A 25957-nucleotide genomic window follows, 5' to 3' on the forward strand; every position below is an offset into this window, starting at 1 on the left:
CATGTGGGCACACATGGTGTACCAGATGCATACAAGAGCTACATGGAAATCCTTTTGCCTATGTGTCTGTTGCATGGTACTTCAGGCAGTGGTGTTGGTTTCCGGGCTCTTAAGAGCCATCGGTTCTTCCTCCTGGGATCAGGGACAGGAGTAGGGCTGCAGGGAGAATCCTCCCACCAACTCCTAGGGCTGCAGGGCAAAAAGTCCTGGGGCCCGGCCCAGAAAAGGTGGAGGCGTGACTAGCTGGCCCTCTCCTCCTCTCCTCCTCTCTGCTTTTCGAAGCCAAAGCTGTGTGGGGTGTAGGTGGGAGGGGAAGCAGAGCAGGGCATGCAGAGGAGCCCTCACCCTGGGTTTGTAGCTTCCCTCTTCAAATGAGGAGACCAGGGGTCAGGAAAGGGGCAACACAGCCAGAGAAAGATGGGGGAGGGGCACCAGTCTATCTAGGGAGAGAGGCAAGAGGGCTCCTCCGTTCTTGGGGATAAGAGTGAAAGCCAGCGAGCAGGTGCTACTTGTCTGTCCAGAATCACATTTTCACTTGACAGTGGCCACAAGTAAGTCCTGTCTGAGAGGCCATCTCTGTGAGTTGGTCAGACCAACCCTGTGTTTCCATCCCTTTCCCTTGCTTCTCCTCCTGTGGCTATTGCATGTTGAAGGCCGTGGACTCTGCTGCCAATCAGTCCATGGGTCATCAGCTTCTCCCTCATGGGGCATCTTGTCCACTCTGCTCCTGTCCCACCCCTGGCTTTGCCTCTGACTCCCGAGCAGATCCCTTTCTGCTGGGAAACACAAAGGGTTCGGGATCAAAAGCCCCTTGATAGAAAATGGATTGACTTCTGCCCATTTGAGGAATTGGGTTCTTGGGGACACAGGAGATAGAATGAGGGTTCATGAGGTACTCTGAAGGGGGTAACTTTTCTTTTTCCCATGAGCTTTGCTGGGCAAGGTGATGAGTGGCCAGAACATCAATGGCCTTGGCAGCTTGCTTTACTCAAAAGAGCATGTGGAGATCCAGGTTCTAGCCCCTGCTCTGCCACTAACTCCCAGTGTGCCCTTAGGCACAACCTGTGTCCTCTCTGGGCCTCAGTGTCACTATCTGTCACATGGGAGAGGTTGGACAAGATGGCGTCTGCTGTCCTTCCAGCTCTGACGTGGTGGGAGTCTGTGATCCCAAGTCAGGGAGAGCTGTTGTTCAGAAGGGGAGCAGGTCCCTGTCCAGGCCACTGGGTGCCCCCACGATGCTGAGTGTGGCATGGTTTGCCTGCCATGTTCCATTTCTGCCATCCCCCTCAGGCCAGCCCTGCACCCCTCCTAGTGAACCCCGAGGCCCTGGAGCCCATCCTCTTGGTGAGTGCACCACTGGCTGGCTCGGTCCCAGACAATTGATCTGGGCTACATGAGCAGCTGGGTTGGGCCTGATATGGCTGGAAGCAAGGGGAGGGGGGCCTCCTCAGGGTCAGCCTGTCCCATCTGTGGCCAACAGGTGTCTCAGGGTCAATTTGGGCTCTCCTACTCTGTGGGGAGTTGGGGGACAAGCAGGTTGACCAGGGGGCCGGGGGGAGGGGGCGGCGCAGGAGGCACTTAGGGCCCTGCCTGTGTCTTCCCCTAGGTGAATGGCAGTGATGGCATGTTCAAGTATGAAGAGATAGTCCTTGAGCGGGTGAGTCTGGAGGTGGGGCAGGATGAAATGGGAGGGCAGGGTTAGAACGGGGAGAGGGGAGGGCCCTGAACCTTGGTCTCAAGACTCATGGGGGACCTGCATTGAGAGAATGGGGAAACGGCGGCCCTCAGAGGCTGCATCACTGCAACAATCAATCAATCAACTGACTAACAAATATTAATTGACCTTGCTCGCTGAGGCCTGGGGAATTGGGGAGGGGATGGCTTCGCTGAGGCCTCCACGCCAGAATGGTCAGCACAGGCTGGGAATCTGCCAGATTCGTGACGAATGTGCCCCAGCCTGCCGTGGCCCCTTCTGAGGCCTGGAGAAGCTGCTCTGGGGGGGGGGGCAGGGGTAGATGGGGCCCCGGAAACCCTCCCCCATGCCTTCTGCATGAGCAAACTGTGCCCCTCCACTTCCTTCTGCAGGGCAATTCTGGCCTGGGCTTCAGCATTGCTGGTGGCATCGACAACCCCCATGTCCCCGATGACCCTGGCATCTTTATTACCAAGATTATCCCTGGTGGAGCAGCTGCCATGGACGGGAGGCTGGGGTGAGGCGGCCTGGAAGCAGGGCTGGGGACGGCAGGGGCAGGATGGAGGTGAGGGGAGGAGGGCCGCCTGGCAGAATGACCCTTCCATTAGATCTGAGACGGGGAGGGGGAGAGAAGGGAGGGAGAGGAGGAGGTGGGAGAGGGGGTGGAGGGGTGGTGGCAGGGTGTCATGCCTCTTGGGCTTCCCCCACAGGGTGAATGACTGTGTGCTGCGGGTGAATGAGGTGGATGTGTCAGAGGTGGTGCACAGCCGGGCGGTGGAGGCGCTGAAGGAGGCCGGCCCTGTGGTGCGGTTGGTGGTACGGAGGCGACAGCCCCCACCAGAGACCATCATGGAGGTCAACCTGCTCAAAGGGCCCAAAGGTGCGGCCCTCTGGGTTCTCGTGCTCTGGCCAGAGGCCCCTGGTTGGCCCTGTAGGAATTGGAAGGGAATACCCTCACTTCCTTCCTGACTCCCTGGTGCAGCTCACAGTGTTCTTTCTTGATCTCACATCTCACCTGTACTGACCTCGGGATGGCAGCCTGGTGTTTGGGATCCCTGGGGGGAGCTCCTATGGGGCTGGTGGCTTGGCTGGGTGCGGGGGATTGGGGTTGGGATTGACTGCGTGCTCTAACTTCTCCTTGTGTCCCTCTCCCACTCCCTGCTGGCTCCCGCCCAGGCCTGGGTTTCAGCATTGCTGGGGGGATTGGCAACCAGCACATCCCAGGAGACAACAGCATCTACATCACCAAGATCATTGAGGGGGGTGCTGCTCAGAAGGATGGACGCCTACAGATCGGGGATCGGCTGCTGGCGGTGAGACAGCCTTCCCGGGGATGCCCAAATGGTGGGGTGGGGAGGTGGAGCTCTAGTAGCCTCTCCCTCCACCTGAACCTCACTCAGGGACTAGGCATCATGGGAAATTTCAAGAGCATCATCTGAGTTGTGTGTCCCCAGATAGCAAGGCCCTAGTCCTCTTCATGGCTGGAACTCCCTCACCTGTCCACCCCTAACCCCTGCTTGTCTGCCCCCCACAGCACTGTATTTGGACCTCTGTTAGATAGAGCACTGTTGAATTTCACTGAAAGGGCACCCCTCAGGGCTCTCTGGGGAGGCCCTCCCTTCTTCTCCCCAGTGCTAGCCCTAAGGCCTCTCCTCTCCTAGGTGAACAACACCAATCTGCAGGATGTGAGGCATGAGGAAGCTGTGGCCTCGCTGAAGAACACATCTGATATGGTCTATCTGAAGGTGGCCAAGCCAGGCAGCCTCCACCTCAACGACATGTATGCACCCCCCGACTATGCCAGCAGTACGTACCAGCCTGCCCTGTCCCTGTCCTGAAGCCCTGCCCCCTGGTTTCTGGAGGGGAAGAAGTTTATGCTCCTTGTTAAGAGAGAGAGAAGGAGAGAGAGAGAGAGAATAAGAGTGGTGCTCAGGAAAGCTGAGTCCAAATCCCAGCCCTGTCCCTTATACCTGGGTGCCCTTGGACAGGTCCCTTTCACCTGTCTTTAGTTTCCTCTTTGGCAAAATGGAGCTAATGATATATGTGCTGCCCTCCTCATAGGACTGCTGCAAGGATCAAATGAGATCACGGACGAGAAAGCCCTTGGAAAACTGTATCAGGCTATAGAGATGTGAGGGATTATTATTAGTCACACCTCTAGTCATGCCTTTCTTTGTAGATTGCCTTGACTTTAGCTCTTTCTAAGACTCACAGGAGTGAGCTCAGGATTCAGAAAGGGACTGTGGAGGAGGAACCCTAGGGGGTGGAGTGGGGAGGAGACGCCTGAGGAATCTGCATCCCTCGGTCTGGTCTCTTTGCATCTGAGGTTGGGGGGGTGGTGGTCAGCCCTTGGTGGCGGGTGGAGTAGGGTACCACTGGGGAGTGGTCTCGGAACTTTTCTCTCCCTTTCTCGATTCCAGCATTTACTGCCTTGGCTGACAACCACATAAGCCATAACTCCAGCCTGGGTTATCTCGGGGCTGTGGAGAGCAAGGTCAGCTACCCTGCTCCTCCTCAGGTTCCCCCCGCCCGCTACTCTCCTATCCCCAGGCACATGCTGGCTGAGGAGGACTTCACCAGGTAAGACCCGCCCCCCCCGCCCCGCCCCTCCGAATCCTACCTAGGGATGGGGCGGAGAGGAATCGCTTCTCGCTGGCCACAGGCCTCCTTGTAGTATGGCAAAGAAGATAAAGCCCTCATCGCTCCTGTCTTTGGGGTCTGAGGCCCCCTCTCAAGCCCTTGGGGCCCTAAGGAGGGACAGAGGTGGCTGCAGGGACAAGTTCTACCATCAGGGGGAGTGCCAAGTGTGTGGCCCCCATTCGGAAGTGCAGAGAAAGGGTAGGATGGAGTGTTTAGGGGGCTGAGGAGGTGGAGGCTGCCGGATTTCCTGCCCCGAGACAGTTGCAGCCCCCTCTGCCGCAACCATTCCACGTTAGAGAAGAGAGCAGTTCAGCCGGTGGGGTTGGTCCGGGATGCTGGGAGGCTGGCGGGCCAGGTGGCCTCGCACGCAGGGAACGGCCCCGCCCCACTCTGGCGGCTGCTGCCGCCGCGGAACTGGTTGGGCCGGCAGGGGTTCCGGGGGACAGGTTTGCTGCAGGGTGGGGCCTGGGAGGCTGCTGGGCTGGCTGCAGTAGAGCCGGAAGGGTAGGCGGACGGAGTTGGAGGAGGGGGGAGAGCTGGAGGAGCCATGGAGAGGGCACGCAAGTTCTCAGGCTCCGGCTTGCCCCTGGGCTTGGGCTCGGCTTCGGCCTCGGCCTCGGCCTGGAGGAGGGCTTCGCGGAGGAGGGCTTCGCAGAGGTGGGCCTGGCCGCTCCGCTCCCTGCGGCCTGGAGGGGATGCCAGGTAGGAGGAGAGGAGGGCTTTAGCAAGAGCATCCGGGTCTCAGGGAAGGAGCCTTGCACCTGAGACTGGGAGCAAGAAGGGAAGAGCCTCGGACCTGGGGCTCCTCGGGTGAAAGATGCTTAAAGTGAAGGCAGTGGGCTGGGCAAGTGTGCTGAGTCAGGTTGTATGGATATACAGGAGCCGCAGCTGCTCTCACTTGATGACACTGTGACCATTTACAGAGGGATTCCTTAGACATGGTTAGTTGGAGTTGGAGTTTTCATGTGTTTGTCTCCTCTCTTCAGTTAGGCTCCTAAGCTTCTTCTGGGGACCTGGGATTTCTTTATCTCTATCTCCCACATCACCCAGCAAGGGTACATAGTGCTAGCTGTTGACTAAATCTGTTGTTGGGGAAAGTAGGAGGGGTCATAGTTGGTCGGTGGATTTTTGAGACTGCGGAGAAGCATGTATAAAGTAAGTATGCACAGTTTGTGGGTGGTGAGTGCAATCAACCCCAGGGCCATCCCACAGCCCCTAACTGATTCCCCTTCTTGTGGCCCAGGGTTCAAATCACACCAGTTGGTAGGATGGGAGAATCTGGGGAGGAAGAGGACCAGTGAGTGGGCTCTGAGATATGGTCTCTAGAGCCCAGGGTAGGGGTTTGTTGACCAGAGAGAGTCGGGGACTGTCCACTGGGAAGTTGACTCCAAGCCCTCAGGAAGAAGGGAGGAAGAACAACTGAAACTTGGCACCTGGCAGCAAACAGCAGCCAAGCAGGTTTCAGGAGAGAAAGGGAGCAACAGAGTATCATACCTAGGGACCTAAGTCCTTCTACAGCCATATGGGCCTTGTTCCAGGCTGGCCTTCACAGGGACAACAGTTTATACCTACTTTGTCCTGACCCTTCCACTCCTTTCCCACCAGAGAGCCCCGCAAGATCATCCTGCACAAGGGCTCCACAGGCCTGGGCTTCAACATCGTGGGAGGAGAGGATGGAGAAGGCATTTTCGTCTCCTTCATCCTGGCAGGAGGCCCAGCTGACCTGAGTGGGGAGCTGCGCAGAGGAGACCGGATCTTATCGGTGAGGAGACAAAGGCAAGGTGGGAGGATGGGAGCTATGCCAGTCTGAAAGGGAGGAGGGAAGACCTCGCTGTCTCCAAGGAATGCTTCTTGAAGTGGGGGAAGGCTAAGAGCTGGAGAAAACATATTCTCTTTATAGATGTCCTTAGTGAGGGACAGGGACCAGACTTATACTTAAGGAGGAAGTGAGTATCTCTTGGATCTTAACCCTGGCTGGCATTTGACCCCCACAAAGATATTATTACGCTAGAGGTGTATCCTTTAGGTCTCGTCCTAGGGGCAAGGATGGGATATTGAGAAAGGCATCCAAGTAGGCTTAGGGATGGGCTACCCATCTCCCTCTCCTAACTGCTACAACAGAGGACTCCTTTCTTGCTTTTGGGGTGGCTCATAACTCCTCTCTTTGGACAGGTGAATGGCGTGAACCTGAGGAATGCAACTCATGAGCAGGCTGCAGCTGCTCTGAAACGAGCTGGCCAGTCAGTCACTATTGTGGCCCAGTACAGACCTGAAGGTAGGAGAAGGAAGGTGGAACAAGATGATTTGGGGAGATTAGACTTATTACTAACTGCTGGCTTTTTGCCATCATAGGTAACAAAGCCACTTGACTAGGTCCCTTCTTACACTGGTACAGTAACCTCTTCCTCTCTCGTTTTCCTTCTGGTCTGGGGTAGGTTTGGACAGCTTGGGAGTATCAATCAAGGCTGTGCTCAGAGCCTGGTGAATAGGGCTGCAATGCAGCTGAAGGCCAGTAGTGGGCAGCAGGTTACGGGAGGAAGCGCAGAGAATGGGGCGACTGGAAAAAGGGGAGGGGGAGGGAGGCAGAGGCGGAGGGCTCAAGAGGCGAAGATCATAACTGTGTTCCCTGGAACAGGAGGGTAGTTCTCGGTTAGAAGGACTTGAGGGAGAAGAGTACCGACCTCTTGAGTGCTTGGGCCAAACCTCTATGACCCCCACTTCTCCCCTCATCAGGGTGACCGTGAAACAGCCATAAACGCGCTGAAAAGGTGATGCTAGGCTCTCCAGGTAGGGAATCGTAAGTGGACCCCCTTTCCCTGCTGGGGGCCTTCTTTGTGTTCTGCGGGAGCAGTCCCCCGGCTTGGGCGAGTGGGCGGGGCCGGTTATGCAAACGAAAGCGTTTGATTGGCTGGGGCCAGCCAAGGCCCAGGTGCCGAGGTGAGCTGCGGGATAGCGCGCCTGAGCCAGCCGGCCGGCGGGGTGGCCATTGGCCGGCCGAGCGCGGCCTCCAGCCTCACGCCCCGCCCCCTGACCCAGGCGGAGGGCGGCGGGCCCCCCTCCTTCCCCCCCTCCCCGCCTCGGGCGCCTCAGGCGTCTCCTCCTCCTCCCTCCCCTCCCCCCTCCTCCTCCTCCTCCTCCCCCTCCTCCCCACCTCCTCCCGCGTGGCCCGCTTTGTGTCCGTGGTCTCCCGCGCGGGACAGAGGGGCCGGCCGGAGCTGGCGCTTTCTCAGCACTAGACCTGGACTCCGACCCGGCGCCAGGTGAGGTGGGGCGGACGGGGGTCAGGCCCCCTCACAGTCCCCCCTAGCCTCTCTACGGTTCTGTTCTCAGACTCTCTTTTCCCACACTGCGCCCCCAACTCTGAGCTCTCCCCGGAATCCTTGGGCCGCGTGTCCCCAGCCCCGCGCGGCGCGCGGCTTTGGAGCCCCTCCCGAGGGCCCCTCGCGGCCCCGCAGAGCAACGCGCGCGGCTGAGCCCCGGCCGGCCTCCACCTCTTGGCCATCACCTCTCCCCACCCACGAACTCTGCCCCTTCTCGCCTGGAACCTCTGTCCGCCCCCCAGTCTCCTTCCTGCCGGCGGCTGCGCCCCCAGCAGCTCCCTAATCTCGGTCCTCAGAGGAATTTTCTCCGTCTTCCCCTCCCCCACATCCGTTACTACGCCTCCTTTCCCCCCCACCCCGACCTGGCGACCTCTGGGAACCCCCGAGGTGGGCTTGGTGTTCTCGGGCCCCCCCACGCCCGCTTTTGTTTGCCAGCGTTTGCGACTGTCGCCGACCCCTTTCGCCTCCCCCTCCTCTTTGTAAGGCCGGCCTTTGTCCCTTAGGGCTGCAGCGCCTGGGCTCCTGGGACACCTAGGCCCCAGGGCCGGTTACTAAGGTGGAGGAAGGGCCCTCTCCTGGGCAGGTGCTCTGTTCCGTGATGAGAATGGGGAGAGGCTGGCAGCCCTGCTGCAAAGCCGTGAGGGATCGAAAGCGCTTACCTTTGTCCTTTCCGCCGCCCCCCTCCCTACCCCTTGTTCAGCGCCTCAAGCCAGGAGCCTGAAGGCCAACAAGAGAGGGGCCTGCAACCTTATGCACTAGGCTCTTTTGATGGGGACAAGTGTAGGGAGGTGACTAACAGGAGAGCTTGTTGGTCTGAGGTAGTGGGAAAGAGGGATGCAAATGGACACTTTGAGTCGTTTCTTTCCATGTTGGGTGTCCAGCTTAATGACAAGAAACACACATTAGGGTTATTGTTTTTATGATGCCTGCGCGTGCTGTTTGCTTCTCAGTGTAGAGCTCACCATCTAATTTTTATTAGCAACCAATATTTATCCATTTCATGCCCACAACTTAGGCAACGTAGGTTCTGCAAAGAAAATGGTTTCTCTTGCATATTTGTGTGTGTGTGTGTAGGAGAAATTGATGTGTTTCTTTCGGTTTTGCTCACTGATGCTGGGCACATGGAAACAATACTGTGAATTTGTCTGGTGGTAGTATGTTGGAAACTGGTGACTACATGTTTCTCCGAGTTTTGTTAGGAGAATGTAATTGATTTGCATAAAAAGCTGCAAGTTGTCCTGGCTAAAGGGATTCCTTCAGTGTTCATTGCTCTCTGGGCATATTTCTGAGCATTTTTGATGTCTGTCGAGGTGCTGTCTTATGCTAGGTTTCTCTACCATTTGCCAAACAAAGCCTTTCTTCTCTTAGGATTTAGTTGAACTACTGTTGTTAAGGCTCTGCCACCCCAATCTCATTTCTTCCTTTGGTTTGGAAAATCCAACAGGGCCCCAACATGCAAAAGCTTTTTTTTTTCCCATTCAAAAATGGACCCTTGGAAACAGGTCCGGAGAGACTATCAAGCATTCCGTGTTGGGCTCTGAATTTTCTTTGATAAAGGGATAGTTTTTAAGAATAAAGACTCCATGTTGATCGTTTTATAATTATGTTAAATACTGTTTTTTGGAGGATTGCATCACATAGGCATTTACAAAATGAATAATCCAAATATATGTTTGTTGGCTAAAATGGCAGAGACTTTGTATGTTATTGGCCAAGTAAGTGTTCATCATTTGTATTTTTTTCACATGGAATGTGGGAGCTGGAAAGGATCACGTAGTCCAATCCCTCATTGTGCAAACCAGAACAGCGACAGGAGAGCAGGGACATGACTTGCCTAAGGTCATGAAGGGAAAGTTGCTGAGGGTCAGCAATCAGTTTAATCCTGAAGTCCACCAGCTGGGACAAATCGTGCTTGGGAATACCTGAGAAACCTAAGACCTAGTTGGAGCAGAGGAAAGGAACTGGGAAAATAATGGAAGAGGGGGTTAGGGAAAGATTAGAGTGGTCTCCATGGTGGCCCTTGAGGCACCATTGCCAAACCAGTGCAGCCTTTAGCTAGATATCCTTTAGTACGAGAGCTTAAAAAAAATAGCTTTCACTAATTAGAACAATCAGAGTAAGAACAATTTTTCTCCTTTTTTTTAACAGCTTAATTGAGATATGATTCATACACCATACAATGCATCCATTTAGGTGTACAATTCAGTGGCTTTTAGTGTATTCACAGAATTGTGCATTCATCATCACAGTCGATTTTAGAACATTTTCATTACCCCTCTCTTTTGAATACATAGAGATGGTGCAAGCATTGGAAGGGTGATAGGTGTAGGACAGTGGCTTCCTGATGTATCTCATCTGGGCTCTTAGGGGCTGGATGGCAGCTCTGACTTTGCTCTAATTGTGAGATTCTTTCATATATCTGGTTGCTTAATAGGTTGAACCATAATGAAGATAGGAACCTTGTCTATCTATTTAAACTTTGTATTGTGCCTAAGCATGGGTGCTTTACAAATATTTGTATGATGAAGCTTTGGAAAATATTAAAATAGATATAGAAGTGCCAAATGATAAGGTACTACAGTGAGAGATGCTGTTTAATAGTTTCACTCCTGATTGCTCCAAACAGTTGTGGACACAGCAATCCTACCTATTTAGCTAAAAATAGCATGATGTTCTTGGGCATGTATAATCCTGCTTAAAATTCAAATTGAAAATTTAAACAACTGGCTCTTGGCAGAGGCTCTCCTCCAATCTATTCTAAAATGAAAAATATTTTTCTGTGACTTGTGGAATTGCTCCACCAAGGGAAGGATGGTTTTCATGTTATAACATTTTGATTTAGAAACTATCTCCTACATTTTCCTCCCTAGTTGCTTTGTGTCAGCCTCTGTTTATAAACTCAGCTAGTATTTTTCTGGAAAGCCCTTTTGTTTTTAGCATAGATTCTGAACCCCAAATCAGGAGGTGAGCCAGAAATTGGTCACTAAGGTAGCTAAACTGGGAACTGATCCTTTGTGACTAGTCTTTTCAACTGGAATATAAATCCAGACAGGCTGGGGGTACAGGGACTGAGAAAGAACTAGGGTTTTCCATACTTACTTTAAAGTGCTGAAGAAGCACACTTTTCACCATGGAAACACCTTCAGGTAAGGCCTGGAAGAGTGTAAGGATCAGTGTTGGTAATAACTTGAAAGCATAAAAGGGATATTTTCCCCATAACATTTAAGTTTACCACCCCATCTCCCCTGTTTGAGAGTGAGGGATGTAAACATAGCTGCCACCCCATCAGCATGATCTCTTTTGAGAGCACAGAGGTGAAAGTTTATCAAGGCAAAGAATCAAAGTTCTGAAACTCCTGTTGCCATCCTAAAAGGAGGCTAATGTAGGGAGGGAAGAAAATGAATTCCTGTTAACAGCATTTCTACACTGAACAATTTGAAGGCAGCTACTATTGTATTTTTCTTTGTGCCCCAGCACCTAGTCCAGAGCCTGGCACATGTTTTGTTGAATTATTGAGTATGTCTATGTTCTAGATGGCTTTTGTAAGCATTAATCTTCAGGATATCCCTGTGGGATAGGTGGTATTATCCCTATTTTACAGATGAGGAAAGTGAGGATCAGAGAGGTTGAGTGACTTGCTCAAGGTCCCACAGCCAGTAAGGGGCAGAATCACAATTTGAAGTCAGATTTCCTGAGAACTTCGTGTCCAGGGCTTTTGCCAAGAGACCACAACGACCTCTCTCCACAGCAGAGAAGCTGTGAGCCCCCTCTCTCTACCCAGAAGATACTGCTCTGAGACTCTTCAGGTGCCAGAAGCTGTTAAAAAATGGACTAAAGCCAACTCCCAAATGTCATCTTTTTTTTTTTTTAATAAATTTATTTATTTTTGGCCGCGTCGGGTCTTCGTTGCTGTGTGCAGGCTTTCTCTAGTTGCGGCGAGCGGGGGCTACTCTTCGTTGCGGTGCACGGGCTTCTCATTGCGGTGGCTTCTCTTGTTGAGGAGCACAGGCTTAGTTGCTCCGTGGCATGTGGGATCTTCCTGGACCAGGGATTGAACCCGTGTCCCCTGCATTGGCAGGCGGATTCTTAACCACTGCGCCAGCAGGTAAGGCCCCAAATGTCAGCTTTTTAAGTCTTGATGACCACAAACTACTGTACCAAAGGAGGAGGTAACCTGGGGGTAGAGGGACTGCTGGAAGCCTGAAGGAGACCCCCCCCCTCCTGCAAAAGGAACGTGGACTTGGGAAGACCACCATAGAATGATATTGTGGGGGGAACCTCAGCAGGAGCCAAAAGATGGGAATTGGTTGGCTTGACTTAACAGCAAATGTGTGCAGACCTAAGAATACTAATGCAGTAAAGAGGAATTTCCCATTTCTTCAAGTGAAATAGAGTTGTATTTGTCATTCATTTTTTTATGAACTTACAATTCACTCATTTAAGGGTGTAATTCAATGGTGTAAAATTCACAGAGTTGTGCAACCATCACAGCAGTTAATTTTAGAACATTTCACCACCTCAAAAAGAAACTGAATCCTTTAGCTGTCCCCCCAGCCCCCTCCCCACCCCACTGCCCCACCAACCTCCCCATCCCCCTCAGTGCTACTAATCTACTTCCTGCTTCTATGGATTTGCCTGTTCTGGACATTTTGTGTAAATGGATTCATATATGGTCTTTTATGACTGGCTACTCTCACTTGACATAGTGTTTTCAAGGTTCATCTGTGTTGTAGCATGTATCAGTACTTTATTTCTTTTCAGGACTGAATACTATTCTATTATATGAATATATCACAATTTGTTTATCCATTCATGAGTTGATGGGCATTTGGGTTATTTCCACTCTTTTGGCTATTATGAATACTATCTTTGAACATCTGTATGCAGTTTTCTGCATGGGCATGTGTTTTTATTTCTCTTGGTTATATATACCTACTGGATCGTATGGCAACTCTATATTTAACCTTTTGAGGAATGGCCAGGCTGTTTTCCATAGTGGCTGCACCATTTCACATTCCCACCAGCAGTGTGAGGGTTACAGTTTCTCCACATCCTCGCCAACCCTTGTTAATGTCAGTTTTTTTGATTCTAGCCATTCTGGTGGGTGTGAAGTGATATCTCATTGTGGTTTTCTTTTCTTTCTTTTTTTTTAAATTTTTATTTATTTATTTATTTATTTTTGGCTGCGTCGGGTCTTTGTTGCTGCGTGCAGGCTTTCTCTAGTTGTGGCGAGTGGGGGCTACTCTTCATTGCGGTGCACGGGCTTCTCATTGTGGTGGCTTCCCTTGTTGTGGAGCACGGGCCCTAGGTGCGCGGGCTTCAGTAGTTGTGGCTTGCGGGCTCTAGAGCGCAGGCTCAGTAGTTGTGGCACACTGGCTTAGTTGCTCCGCGGCATGTGGAGTCTTCCCGGACCAGGGCTCAAACCCGTGTCCCTGCATTGACAGGCAGATTCTCAACCACTGCACCACCAGGGAAGTCCTCATTGTGCTTTTCATTGCATTTACCCAATGGCTAATGATGTTGAGCATCTTTTCATGTGCTTATTGTTTTGCTTTGCTTAGTCCCCTGATTCTCACGTTGTTTATAAATTGACTTGAGACCAGAGCAAGCCAACTGTTATTACTCAGGTGATTAGAGGGAACCAGGAGGATAAGGGACTACCTTTCCACTCTTATCACTGTGTGCTGGAGGGCGTGGGTACGGATAATTTTATCTAGGAATGCTGACATGATAAAAATGATAGGGCCCACCTTTAAAAAAAAAACAAACAGAAAACCCTCCAGCTTATTCACATACCGTACAATTCACCCATTTAAAGTGTACAACTCAGTGGTTTTTAGAATGTTCAGAGTGGTGCAACAGTCAATTTTAGAACATTTTCCTCACCCCAAAAAGAAGTCCTGTCCCATTAGCAGTCACTGCCCATTTCCCCCAAACTCCTCCCCTCGCCTCCCCTCACCCAAGGCAACCACTGATCTACTTTCTGTTTCTGTAAAGTGTCATTTTCTGGCTGGTTCATATAAATGGAATCATACAACATGTAGTCTTTCGTGTCTGTCTTCTTTCTTTCAGCATAGTGCTTTCAAGGTTCATCATGTTGTAGCATGTAACACTTCATTCCTTTTTAAGGCTGAATGATATTCCATCCTATGGTTATACCACAAATTGTTTATCCATTCTTCTGTTGATGGACTTTTGGGTTGTTTCCACCTTTCATCTGTTGTGAATACTGCTGCTATGAACTTCATGGGAGGTTTTTGTGCGGTCATATGTTTTCAATTCTTTTGGGTATATATGCCTAGGAGTGGAATTGCTGGGTCATAAGGTAACAACATTGAACATTTTTGAGGAACTGCCAGACTTTCCCAAAGTGGCTGCGCCCTTTTAGGCCCACCCTGTTTTGCAAACTTAGAAGAGAGAAAAATGTTAGCTTTCTTTTCAGTTTTGCCTCCTGGGGCTGAACTTTATATACAGGTGTGTGTGTGTGTGTTTGTGTGTGTACTCGTGTGCACTGTGCTTTTTTGTCTTCCATGTAGCCTAAGGACATGGTAGCTAGAGTTGGCAAAGAATTCTGAACCTAGCTAGACAGGTGCTTTCTTGTCCTTGTTACATGGTTTGAGGCAAAATCCTAGGAGCTTTGGTATCTGTAAAACATCGGTTCTTCTGATGGGGTAGAGTGATTAGAATGATATAGAGAATGAATTAGTTCTTATTTATTTATAGCTTTTTAGGATTTCTTTTTAATTTAATGTGTTGCTTGTTGAAATCTTGACCCTGATATTTACACTGTTGCTTTGTTTGTTTGACGCTTTAGACTTATATTCCACAATAGAGTAATTGTTTTATTGGGTTTTTAAAAATTTATTTTATTATATTTTATTTTTGGGTGTGTTGGGTTTTCGTTGCTGCACGTGGGCTTTCTCTAGTTGCAGCGGGCGGGGGGGCTACTCTTCGTTGTGGTGCACGGGCTTCTCATTGCAGTGGCTTCCCTTGTTACGGAGCACGGGCTTCAGTAGTTATGGTGCACAGGCTTAGTTGCTCTGCGGCATGTGGGGTCTTCCCGGACCAGGGCTCGAACCCGTGTCCCCTGCATTGGCAGGCGGATTCTTAACCACTGTGCCACCAGGGAAGTCCCCATGGGCCCCAGTTTTCTGATCTGTAAAATGAGGGGACTGTGCAAAATGATCTCACATGTTTCTTCTAACTCAAATTCTGTGTTAGATAAGTGTGAGTTGTGAATTCAATTCACAAGTTCCTGTTTGTACCTAGACTGTTATTGAATCACAGTCTTGAGTTAATAACAGTCTTGCTTTAATAAAGGTCTTGTCTTCCCCTCTTCTTTCCTGTGATAAGGCTTTCATCCTCTTGAAATAGATCTTTGTTTACTTTTCACTGAATTTAGATATCTTAAAAAAACAAAGACCCTAGAGATTTGGGGATTTTTCAACTTGATGAAATTAACACATTTTGTATAAATATGTGCATTGGGGATATGGATACACAGGTGTCCTTCAGATTTTCAAAAAGGAGAAAGAGAATTTTGTAAATCTTGGGTTAAATTCCAAACTAGATTATTAAGAGTTGTTTTGTAAACACTCAGAAAAAAGAAGTGGTGAGCACTGGAACCAGTATTGGTTCACCAAAGTCAAACGAATCATGTCAGACTGCCAAATTGCCTTGATGGACAGGGTTACTGGACTGGTGGACCAAGGAAATAGGGTAAATGTGGTATATCTAGATTTTAGTGATGCATTGGCAGGGCTTCTTTGGTCTACTCTTGGATAAGATGGCAAGGTGATAATAGTGATAATACACTTAAGTGGATTTGTCTGTAACTGGTTGGGTGATCCATCCCAGAGGAAAATGATGGAGTCAAGAGCAGTGAGGAGGGGAATTTCTAGTGCACGTGTGTCCTGGCTTCATCCTTGGGCCTGTCTTTTTCAGTCTGCCTCCCCATCCCCCTCAAATTATATTTTATATTATAATATATATAATTTTAAAATATATAATTTTTAAAATTATATTTTTCCTGGATATATAAATATTACATTCAGATTTGTAGAAAATTGGAACATAACAAAATACAAAGTAAAAAAAGTTCAAATCACCTGTAAAACTACCTCCAGAAATAACCTTGTGTTTGTGTATATTTCCCTCCAAACTTTTATATATCATATAGTATGTATGTATCTCTTTCAAGACTCGGATCATTGTATTTAAGCAGTCTTATATCCATTCTTTTAACTTAGCATATATCATGCATATTTTAAAATGGTTTTTAATAATTAAACAATATTCCATCATGTGTGTGCCATAATTCATGTAATCATTCCCTTATTGGAGGACTTGTAGGTTATTTGCAATTTTTTGATCTTATAAATAACACTTTGATGGATATCCTTGTATGAGGCTTTTTGTGAATCTGTGATTGTGTCTTCAGAATGAATGCTTTGGAGTGGAATTATTGGGCCAAAGGATATAAACATGTTTAAGACTTTTGATATATTTGATATATTTTGGTATATTTTTCCACCTCCACCAACCTTGCTAACATGGAGTATTATTTTTTAAAAATCTCTGCAAATTGGATAGGTAAAAATGTTACTTAATTTATATCTTAATTTGTATTTCTTTTTCATAATAGAATTGAACATTTGTGTGTGTGTTTGTGTGTTCATCATTTTCTTTTTTTGTGTGTGGATTGCCTGTTCATACCCTTTCCCCATTTCCCTGTTGACGTATGTTCATTAGTTCTTACTGATACGTAAAAGCTTTAAAGTAGTTAGAATATTAGTTCTTTGTCATATATATTGCAGCGGTTTTTCCCATTTTGCTTTATTATTTTATTTTATTTTGATGTACAGATGTTTTGTTTTTATGTAGTCAAATCTATCAGTGTTTTCTTTTGTGTATTTCACCTCTGCCCCTAGGTTTGGAAGGGCCTTTCCTACCCTGATAGAAAATAAATGTCCGCCTTTGTTTTATTGTAGTTATTTAATGTTTTTCTTTTTGCGTTTAAAACTTTAACCTGCCTGGACTTTATTTATGATGTAAGATAGGACACTACCTTATTTTTGCTCCAAATATTTAAGGAATACCTTGGTACCATTTATTAGATAATCCATCATTTTCTTGCTGTTTTGAAGTGCCACCTTTATTACGCACACACACACACAACCACACACACATGCTCATAATTTGGATTTGGGGTTTCTTAATTCTCTTCTGTAATATTTTACTCTGGGATTATCAGAGTAAAATATGAAAAATGACCACAGATGTTTTGACAAATAACCAGAAGGGTCTTTCTCTAGGTCTCAGTTTCTGGGTTCCTTCCACAGAAACTTGACCCAAAAGAGATTCAGTTGATACCCCAATAACTATTGTGAGAGAATTTGTGATCCTATTGGAGTGACTACTGTGAAGAACATTTGAATCTAGATTCTCAATTGACATAGTAAAACATAGAAATCAGGGAATTCCCTGGTGGTCCAGTGGTTACGATTCCGCGCTTCCACTGCAGGGGGCCCCGGTTCGATCCCTGGTGGGGGGAAAGCCGCCGGCTGTGGCCAAAAAAAAACAAAAAACAAAACAAAACATAGAAATCAGTTACATTATCTCAAGTTAGCAAGCTTAGTCATAAAATGTTGTGTGTTTCGGTCACTGTGTTGCAGCATTTCTGTTAAGTGGAAAAGATTGTTGTGAACAAGAGTACCTGCTACCTTCAGGGCAAGGTATTCATGCTCATGTTTTTCTAGATGAGGTGTTTTGTCTTGGGGTAGTTCTTACATAGACTTTGACTTATGGGTTAAAGGAGCTAAAGGCTTTGTTACTGTTGCATTTGAATATGCTATATGAAATTCTTTTGATTTAGCGAAAAGGCCCTATTTGAAGCTTTTACCCTGATCCTGTTGGGTGATCCAGAACAGGGTGAGGAGAGCCAATGGCCAGGTCCTATGAAAAACTTTTTCTTAGCTTGATGTGAGATCAAAGCATTTTTCATTCTACTCATTTCAGACCAGGTGGCTGAATGTCATGGCACCTTTATATAGTACAGCACTTTTGCTCAGTGGCCCTTCCTGCATCCTCACTAAGCTCTTTAGGGGACAGAAACATCCAGTCAGTAGGGATAATCTGGATTTTTTTATGGCTTGTCTTGTTTTCTGTTTTATTCCCAGTATCAGGACCCTGGTAATGTGTGTGTATGGGTGAGGAAGCACATTGTGACAGTGCAGGGACCAGAATACAATGACACTGAAGTTTCTGTTCTGGGTTAGTCATAGTTCCGAGCCCATTGTTCTAAAAGTAGAGCTGAAATTATTTTTCTTAAAGCAGCATTTGCCCATATGGAGGTCTGTTTGCAACTTTTCTGCCCTCTCATATAGCCTTAAATTCTTTTTCTTGCAATTTATACTCCTTAAATTGGTATTCTTTTGACCCAAAGAGTTTAGGATTATTTGCAGATGTGAAGATTTCCTTCTTGTAGATCATATTAAAATTTTTTATTAGACTAGTCCTAGGTTTGATTTCTTATGCACCTCATTGATTTGGTTCTAAAATCATAATTATGTCAAAATTAGAAGGGACCTGAGAAATTGTCTAGTTTTAGAGGTGTCAGATTCTTTTTTTTTGAATATAAAACTATTTATTGACCACTGTTCACCAGTATTTACAATAAAGTAAACAATATACAGTTGAATAACATTCTGATTACTACAAAGTTATTGTTTTTCCTGGCTTCTGCTGAACCAGTAACCCAGAATACTGAGAAGATTGAGCCTACATGTAAGGAATGGATTGGGATAAAGTTTGAAAAAACATGCAGGTCAAGTTTAGATTAGTAAAGTTTGTTCACTCATTTATTCCTGCAGATCCTAAATTGCCAACATCTCTAACCATCTGATTAGATTTCCATTAACAAGTCTGAGACATTCCATATATCACAGTCTTTCAGTAAATACAGCACAGAGATTTCAACTTCTTATAAAAGAATGGTTTGCCAAAAGGAAGCTTTAAATGTCCATTTAACTAAGTCTTGCTTGGCTAATTAAAACATACCAGAATTTTTCTAGTTTTTTCATTTGGGTTGACAGAGATAAAATTTTCCTTTCAGGGGTTTTACATATAAAACTGCATTTATATGATGGTAGATATGGATGCAGATTCTAGTAGGGCTGCTTTAAAAAATTATCCAATTTAAATTGTTTACATTAATTTGTCTAATTACAAAATTATTTAATTTGAAAGGTTAAGACTTAAATTTTCAATTTAAGTTGAAGTGATTTCTTATATTGCTCAAAATGATAGAATCCCAGAAACATGGGCTCATCCATGGTTGTGAAAGGCTGTTTTTGTTTTGGTGAATGTATTTAAACAATAACCAGAAAACCCCCAAACCATTTACATATGTATTTTATGTATACACATACAAAAAACCCAGAATGGTCCTTAGGCATATATGAGTTAAATGCAAATTCTAAATTCTGATTGAGTAATGAATATGGAGATTTTCCCCAACATTTAGAAAAGCTGTTCTCTAATGCAGAGGAAATAATATACCGTGGTATCAAACGTTCTTTTCTGCTAAAGGAAGCAACTACAGAAAGCTTTTATTTGTTAAAAGTAACCAGTGCTACAGATGCAAAAAAAACAAAAACAAAACCCCCAAAAAACCCCCCTAAAACCCAACAACTTCCCCAATACTACTTCAAAACGAACATATCAAACTTGATTTTCATTAGAATGTAGTTATTTCTTCACACTAATAAATCAAAAAACCAAGACCCAGATTTTTGATAAAAATATATATATATATAAAAAGCAATGCAAACGATTATTGAGCTTCATCTTCTGGACAAGAATGCCAAGTTAGTCTCTCTTCATAAAAAGCAATTACAATTTGAGGACACTTCATATTTGCCTCTTTTGCCAGCACCAAGTCCGCCTCATCTGAATATTTCCATTTCATGAGAAACATGAATTCTCCACTGCTGTCTGTGGCACCAGTTATTCGCTCTGGGTTGAGACCTCTGGCAAAACCTCTTGGTTTATCAGCAGCATCTCTTTTCTTCTTTGATTTGCTATCACCAGATTCACTGTCAGATAAAGATTTTCTTTTTGTTCCATCTTTTTCTTTACCAGCTTTTTGAGAATTAAGAAATGCTTCAATTAACTCTGGACAATCTAAATTTTCTTCGGGTTCCCAAGTATTGTCTGCATCTGTAAATCCCTTCCACTTCAGGAAATACTCCACCTTCCCATTCACTACACATCGGTCCGGTGCTTTTTCTACCACAAATTCTTCAGCTTCTGCCTCTTCGACTTTTTACTCTTCCCATTCTGTTTCTTTCCCATTTTTTGCAATGTAGTTTTATTGGAGACCATTTTTTGTTGCAGACTTGAAGAGCTATTATTCACCGCCTCCAAGCTGCTCCGGTCCGGGTCTGCGGCGTCTCTTAGAGGTGTCAGATTCTTTAAATAGTAGGCCCCATAATTAGAAACTAACCCAAGTAATAGGCTTCATATTATTTTATAGAGACAAGTTTGTGATTCCAAGAAATGTTGTGCTGTTTGACGATTCATGTACTTATCACCACACTGACAGGTATCTTCTTGATGGGCTTATTTTACTTTTGGCTCCATCCGTTTCTTTTGAAAACATGAGCTATGTTGTTGGGACAGATGCTTGTAAATCATACAAATCCTGAGGGTTTGCACTCCAAAGGTAACTGTAGAAACCTGAAACGCAATTCATACTCATCAAAATCTGTGACTCTCTCATGAGTTCTGTACATTTGCACAACGGGTGATTCCTCTGAGCTCAGGGCAGCTCAGCAATGGCAAATGAGGGCTGTATGAGTTTGAGATTGGAAGACCTTCACTTCCATAGGAACAAACGAGCCTTTGGGCAGCTATTGACTTGTTTTGTGTTGATAGCCAACCAAGACACATGCTGTTATTCAGCCCTGTCTTCCCTACTCAGTATTTGTGTGGGGACTCAAGGTCAGGAAGTTACATTTCTCTTTTGCATTCTACTTGTATTCGCATCTTTCCGTTGTTCCTACCTGTCACAATCTGTGTGTCTGAAGTCTGTCATCCAGTTGTCTCCCCAGCTTCATTGTCACTTCCAAATTTGGTAGGCATGGTTTTTATTTTATTTTGGAGCATTTACCTTTTATATCTTCATTCAAACCATAGGTAGTCAGTGCTTCATGCAGAGTAAGTACCCTTTTTTGCTTCCCATTGTTTCCTGTCTCTACAACATTTTCCTACCCATAATCAAATAGAACCACATAAATCTTCTATGGGTTGAGAAACTGAGCCCCTTTCTGCTTTTCCAAATTACTGACAAATGTCATTTTTTATCCTGAGAAGACAGTTTTTCTGTCATTAGGAATGTAGATGCATTTGAGATCAAAGTCTTATAGGGGAGATGGATTTGGAGGCTTGGTTATGTGTCCATTTCATATTAGTGAATATTGTAGTTTCAGTCCTCTTTGATGCTTTATTAGGCTATTAAGTAGGTCTTGAAACCTCTGATATGTTAGTGTTTTGCAGAAGTGGTTTGTGGTTTTGTTGTTCAGTTTTTACCATTTTGGGGTCAGTGGAAGGAGAAAGTTTTGTATTCTTTCTTCTTACATTAGTTCCTGAGGAGTCAGAATTTGAGAATTACAGTGTCCAGGTTTGTCCTGTTGGATCTTTATAGTGAGTTAGCACATTCAGTAAAGATCGTTGACTCAACAAGGGTGCAGATTGCCATGCTAAACTTTGAGAAGGAAACAAAAACCGCATCAAGGAGCTTACAGTTTTGTAAAGAAAATGACATCACCACAAATTCTGGGCACTAGATTTTAAAAAGGGAGAGGTAGTGGAGGGCCTGGAAACCATGTTAGATGAAGAATGGTTAAGGAAGTAACAACATTTAGCCTGGAGAATATGGCTGATATTATCCCACCTTTTCCTGGTCTTTCAGGAAGAAACTCAGAAGCTGCCTTTGATCCTTTCTCACCCTACATCCAGTCAGATGTCAGATTTTCTCTCCTCTAGCTCCAGCATATTTCCTGATTCTTGCCTCTTCTTTCTGTCCTCAGTTGCCCCCACACTATGTCAAGCCTTTGAAGTCACTGTCTATACTAGTAGAACAGGTCTCTGTTATCTTTGTCACTGCTTTCCCTTCTGTATTATGTTCTCAGAATAATCTTCCCCCAAACCTAGTTCTAATTGTATCACTTTCCTATTTAAACACTTAACAGTGGTTCCCAAAGCCTAGTAAGAAAAGTCCTATCTCAAACTCTTATAATCTGGCCCCCTAACCTTCCATCACTTCCCCTTCCCCTGTTCACACTCTACCTTCTCTTCAGTCTTATTCAGTAGTCTTGGAACCTGCTCCAGGCTTTCCCAGCTCTTTGATTTTCTTTAAACTGTTCCTTCATACAGTTATGCAGAAGAGAATCCATCATGTTTTATACTGTTTTAGACACCAAAATAGGACCAGCTAGCAAAAGAGATGGCCCTCAATCCAAGAATTTTCTCTTGAATAGTGTTGTCTAATAATTAAGGAATACAGAGCTTCCCAACATTGGATATATTTGAGCAGAGGCTAGGGGGCTAGCTGGTTTGGATGCTGTAAAGCAGGCCCCCCTAGAGGCTGTAGGGCCTAGACAAAAAGAGAAAGCATGGTCCTCTGCTGTCAAGAAACTTAAATCTACATGTGAGGCACCACAATTATTCTCCCCACAATAGCCATAGTGATACACATACACACATGTTCATGTCATTCCTTTACTTAAGATCTTTCAGTGACTTCTTTCTGTTACTCTTAGGATGAAAGCAGAAATCTTTACTGTAGTCCACAAGGTCATGTATAATCTGACCTCTGTCTACCTTACAAGTCTGATCTCCTGCCAGTATTCCCTTACTTCCCTGTGATCCAGATATTTTATACCCTCACATATGCTGTTCCTTCTGTCTGGAATGCTTTCTTTATCTACCCCTTTTCCCTGGGCTAACTCTTCATCCTTAAAGGCTTAGCTTAAATGTCACTTCCTCATGGAAACCTTTGTTAACCTCCCATCCCCCCCTCAGTAGATTGGGTCACCCTGTTCTTCTCGTAGCATTTTCTTCATAGCAGTAGTCACAATCGTAATTAAAATTGTAATTAAATAGTTGTTTTTTTCATTATTGTAATTTCTAGGAACTGTTTGATTACCATTATATCCCCATCAGCTCTCATAATGCCTGGCACACTGTAGACATTTAGTTAATATTTGAATAAATAAATGAATGAGTAAAACTTCTGGGTGGTGAAGGACATAAAGGATGTTCAGTGTCAGGCAGGGAGGAAAATTTCAGGACAAGGGAATAATAGGTAGGAATGAACAAATTGTGTTCAGGAGTTCCAGGCAGGTTGGATCAAAAGAGGATCTGTCTAATGAGACATGGGATAGATCGGCTGAGAGTGACAGGATGATGGTTTTAGCAGTCTTTGAAATTTTAGTTGAGATATTAAAGTTCTTTAGTTGCTGTTGAGTTATTATAGATACCTGGACAGAGGGCTACAAGTTGGCGTTTTAGGAAGGCTTTTCAAATAGAATCTTAAGCTGGATTGGAGTTTGGAGATCCTGGGGGCAGACTACCAGCTAGAGCAATACAGCAGTGGTCCAGAGAAGAGATAACACAGTGTGACCTAAATCCAGGCAAGAGATAAAAATAATCATGAGAAAAGGAAAAGGCAATGACAATGGAAGTTAGAAAGAAGGAGATGGATTGAGGAAGCAGTTAGGAAGAACATCAGCAAAACACTGAGGAAACGCTGGTTGTGCGCAGGAGGAAACAAACACTGGTTGTGCACAGGAGGAAGGGGGCTGTCATTTACTGTACCAGGGAGGTTTGGCATGAAATTACTAAGTAGGGGGAGGCAGAGTGGTCAAGTCTAGAGGTAGATGTTTCTAGAGGTAGATAAAGTATCATATAGGTGTTAGGACAAGCCCTTTGAATCAGCATCTCCACCCACAGGAGGACCTTTTCTGTGATTATGCAGAGAGAACATTTGAGGTTCCTCTTTGTCTATTCCAGAATGCAGTCTTGGCTTTACTTTTTCATAACCAAAAGGCTTATTAGAGTTTTTTCCCCCAAACAAAAAGATCAATCTGTCTTTAAAGGTAAATTCTGCCTCTACTTCTTCAGGAACAGAAGAGCTGCTGGAAGCTTTAGACTAGCAGTTTATCCTCACTTCCAGTCATGAAGGTTTCAGAATATTGGGGTTCAGTTTGGTAGTGCCAATCAAATTTTTTCATGTGCATGTAATTTGACCCTGCATTTTCACTTCTAGGAATCTATGCTATCGAAATGCTCATACAAATATACAGTGCAGCATTGATTGTAATATAAAAAAATTATAAACAATTTAAATGTATGTCTGTTGGGATATGACTGAATAAATTATGGTCTGTCCATAATATGCAGTACTGTGCAGCTATTATAAAGGACGAGGTAGATCACTGTGTACTGACATGAATAGGTTTCCATTATATATCAGAGAATGAAAAAAGCATGTGAATCTATGTGAGTTGTGAGTGTATGTATATAAACGATATATACATGGAAGTAAGTCTGGAAGGATACATACTAAAAATCCTAACTGGTTACTTCTGGGTAGTGGGATGGGGAAATGATACAGGAATGTCCAAAGAAAACAGTTAAAGATTTTAAAAAATCATGTGCTACTTTTATAATTTAAAAAAGTGTAAACTCATTAGCTTTCTTTGCAGGCACATTGGACAGAGGCTTCTTTTTTTTCTTTTTCTTTTTTTTTTTAAACATCTTTATTGGAGTATAATTGCTTTACAATGGTGTGTTAGTTTCTGCTTTATAACAAAGTGAATCAGTTATACATAAACATATGTCCCCATATCTCTTCCCTCTTGGCGTCTCCCTCCCTCCCACCCTCCCTATCCTACCCCTCTAGGTGGTCACAAAGCACCGAGCTGATCTCCCTGTGCTATGCGGCTGCTTCCCACTAGCTATCTATTTTACGTTTGGTAGTGTATATATTGGACAGAGGCTTCTTTAGCACTTTCCTTTCCCGTGGAATTTGCAGTTGTATTGCCAATTTTTTTTTTTTTTTTGGAGAGCTTTCCAACCCTCTTGTCCTAACTTCCTTTTGAGACAGGCTGCAGGATACTTACCTTATCTTTTCCCTGAACTAACAAAACAAAATAAAACAAAACTCAATTTTGTAATCAAGACCAGCAATTTCAAATTTTATTTGGCATCAGAATTACCCTGATGCTTGTTAAAAATATAGATTCCTGGGCCCACTCAGTAGGTTCTGAGTCAGTGTATCAGGGGGTAGGGTCCCAAATCCTGATCTTTCAGAGGCACCCCAGATGGTCAGTGAGAAATCCTGTTTGGGGGAATGATGCCTGATTGTCCCCCACCCCCACCCCCTTTTCTCTCTGTGATTAGTAAAGAGAATGAGGGAGCAATGACTGACTCACCGTGGGTATCTTTGTGGATCACAAATGGTTGGGTTCATATGAATGGGAAAAAAATGAATATAACACAGTTTAGTAGACTTGAGATTTTAGTAATAAGTGTTGTTTCTTTAAAATAACCTGTTTGAAGTAGGCCTTTTGAATTATAGAGGCTGGTCTGGTGGGCTTCTTAGGCAAAGACTTAGGCCTAGGAGATGCCTTCCAGCAACGGCTTTGTTATGAGTGGAAGGGGAAAAGAGGGACCTTGGCAAATTGTAAGGTCTTAGAATTCAGATGCTTTTTAGGTGAAGCTTTTGTCCTTGGAAAATGAGGCCTCTAATATTAAGATGAGGTACTATCTAAAGACTATTCTAAACAGCTTTTTGTTAGAATTATTTTTTCTTTGTTATAAACAAAGTTTGTTAATCAGATGCCCACTGTGGGTTATTAACATCTGAAAAAGGTGTTTAAAAAACATATACTCCAATTGCTCCCTGGTCCCTCTCCAAAAAAAAAAAAAAAAAAAAAAAAAAAACATATACTCCAATTGCTCCCAACAATTAACCTTGGGAACAAAAGCAAATGGGAATACTTCTTAACTACTTTTCCAAGCCCTCAGTGAAGCTGGCAGCCATCAGTTAAATAAACCATTAGTTTTATTAGTTTGAGAACAGAAGCATCGACTTGGGCAGAGTTTTTTAATCTGCTCCTCGTTTACCCAACAATCATTTATTCAGAGCCTACTTTGTGCCTACTGGACATTAGATAACTACAAATAAAAGGCAGAGACCGATGAGCAGCTAGAACTCTAAGGGGATCATCTGAATGAG

General features: G+C 45.4%; 1 protein-coding gene and 1 pseudogene across 15 annotated transcripts in view; one reads left to right on the forward strand and one right to left on the reverse strand.

Annotated features, from left to right (window-relative positions):
- DLG3 (discs large MAGUK scaffold protein 3) overlaps positions 1–25957 on the forward strand; it is a 63460-nt gene that overhangs the window by 10472 nt on the left and 27031 nt on the right. For 6 of the 14 annotated variants that reach the window (XM_082445982.1, XM_082445981.1, XM_082445983.1 and 3 more), the window contains 9 exons: positions 1291–1344; positions 1607–1657; positions 2086–2210; positions 2404–2573; positions 2870–3006; positions 3355–3499; positions 4114–4273; positions 5939–6095; positions 6506–6608. In XM_082445982.1, coding sequence (XP_082302108.1) covers positions 1291–1344; positions 1607–1657; positions 2086–2210; positions 2404–2573; positions 2870–3006; positions 3355–3499; positions 4114–4273; positions 5939–6095; positions 6506–6608 — 1102 coding nt within the window. Of the gene's footprint in view, positions 1–1290; positions 1345–1606; positions 1658–2085; positions 2211–2403; positions 2574–2869; positions 3007–3354; positions 3500–4113; positions 4274–4811; positions 5036–5938; positions 6096–6505; positions 6609–7066; positions 7121–7457; positions 7594–25957 lie in introns of those variants that run through there. The other 8 variants (XM_082445971.1, XM_082445972.1, XM_082445980.1 and 5 more) reach the window with 4 other exon arrangements.
- On the reverse strand, positions 13610–20022 carry LOC309652344 (chromobox protein homolog 3 pseudogene; annotated as a pseudogene). The gene has a single exon. The product of its transcript is annotated as a chromobox protein homolog 3 pseudogene (transcript).

Source organism: Balaenoptera physalus, assembly GCF_965194825.1.
Source record: "Balaenoptera physalus genome assembly, chromosome: X".
NCBI lineage: Eukaryota > Metazoa > Chordata > Mammalia > Artiodactyla > Balaenopteridae > Balaenoptera > Balaenoptera physalus.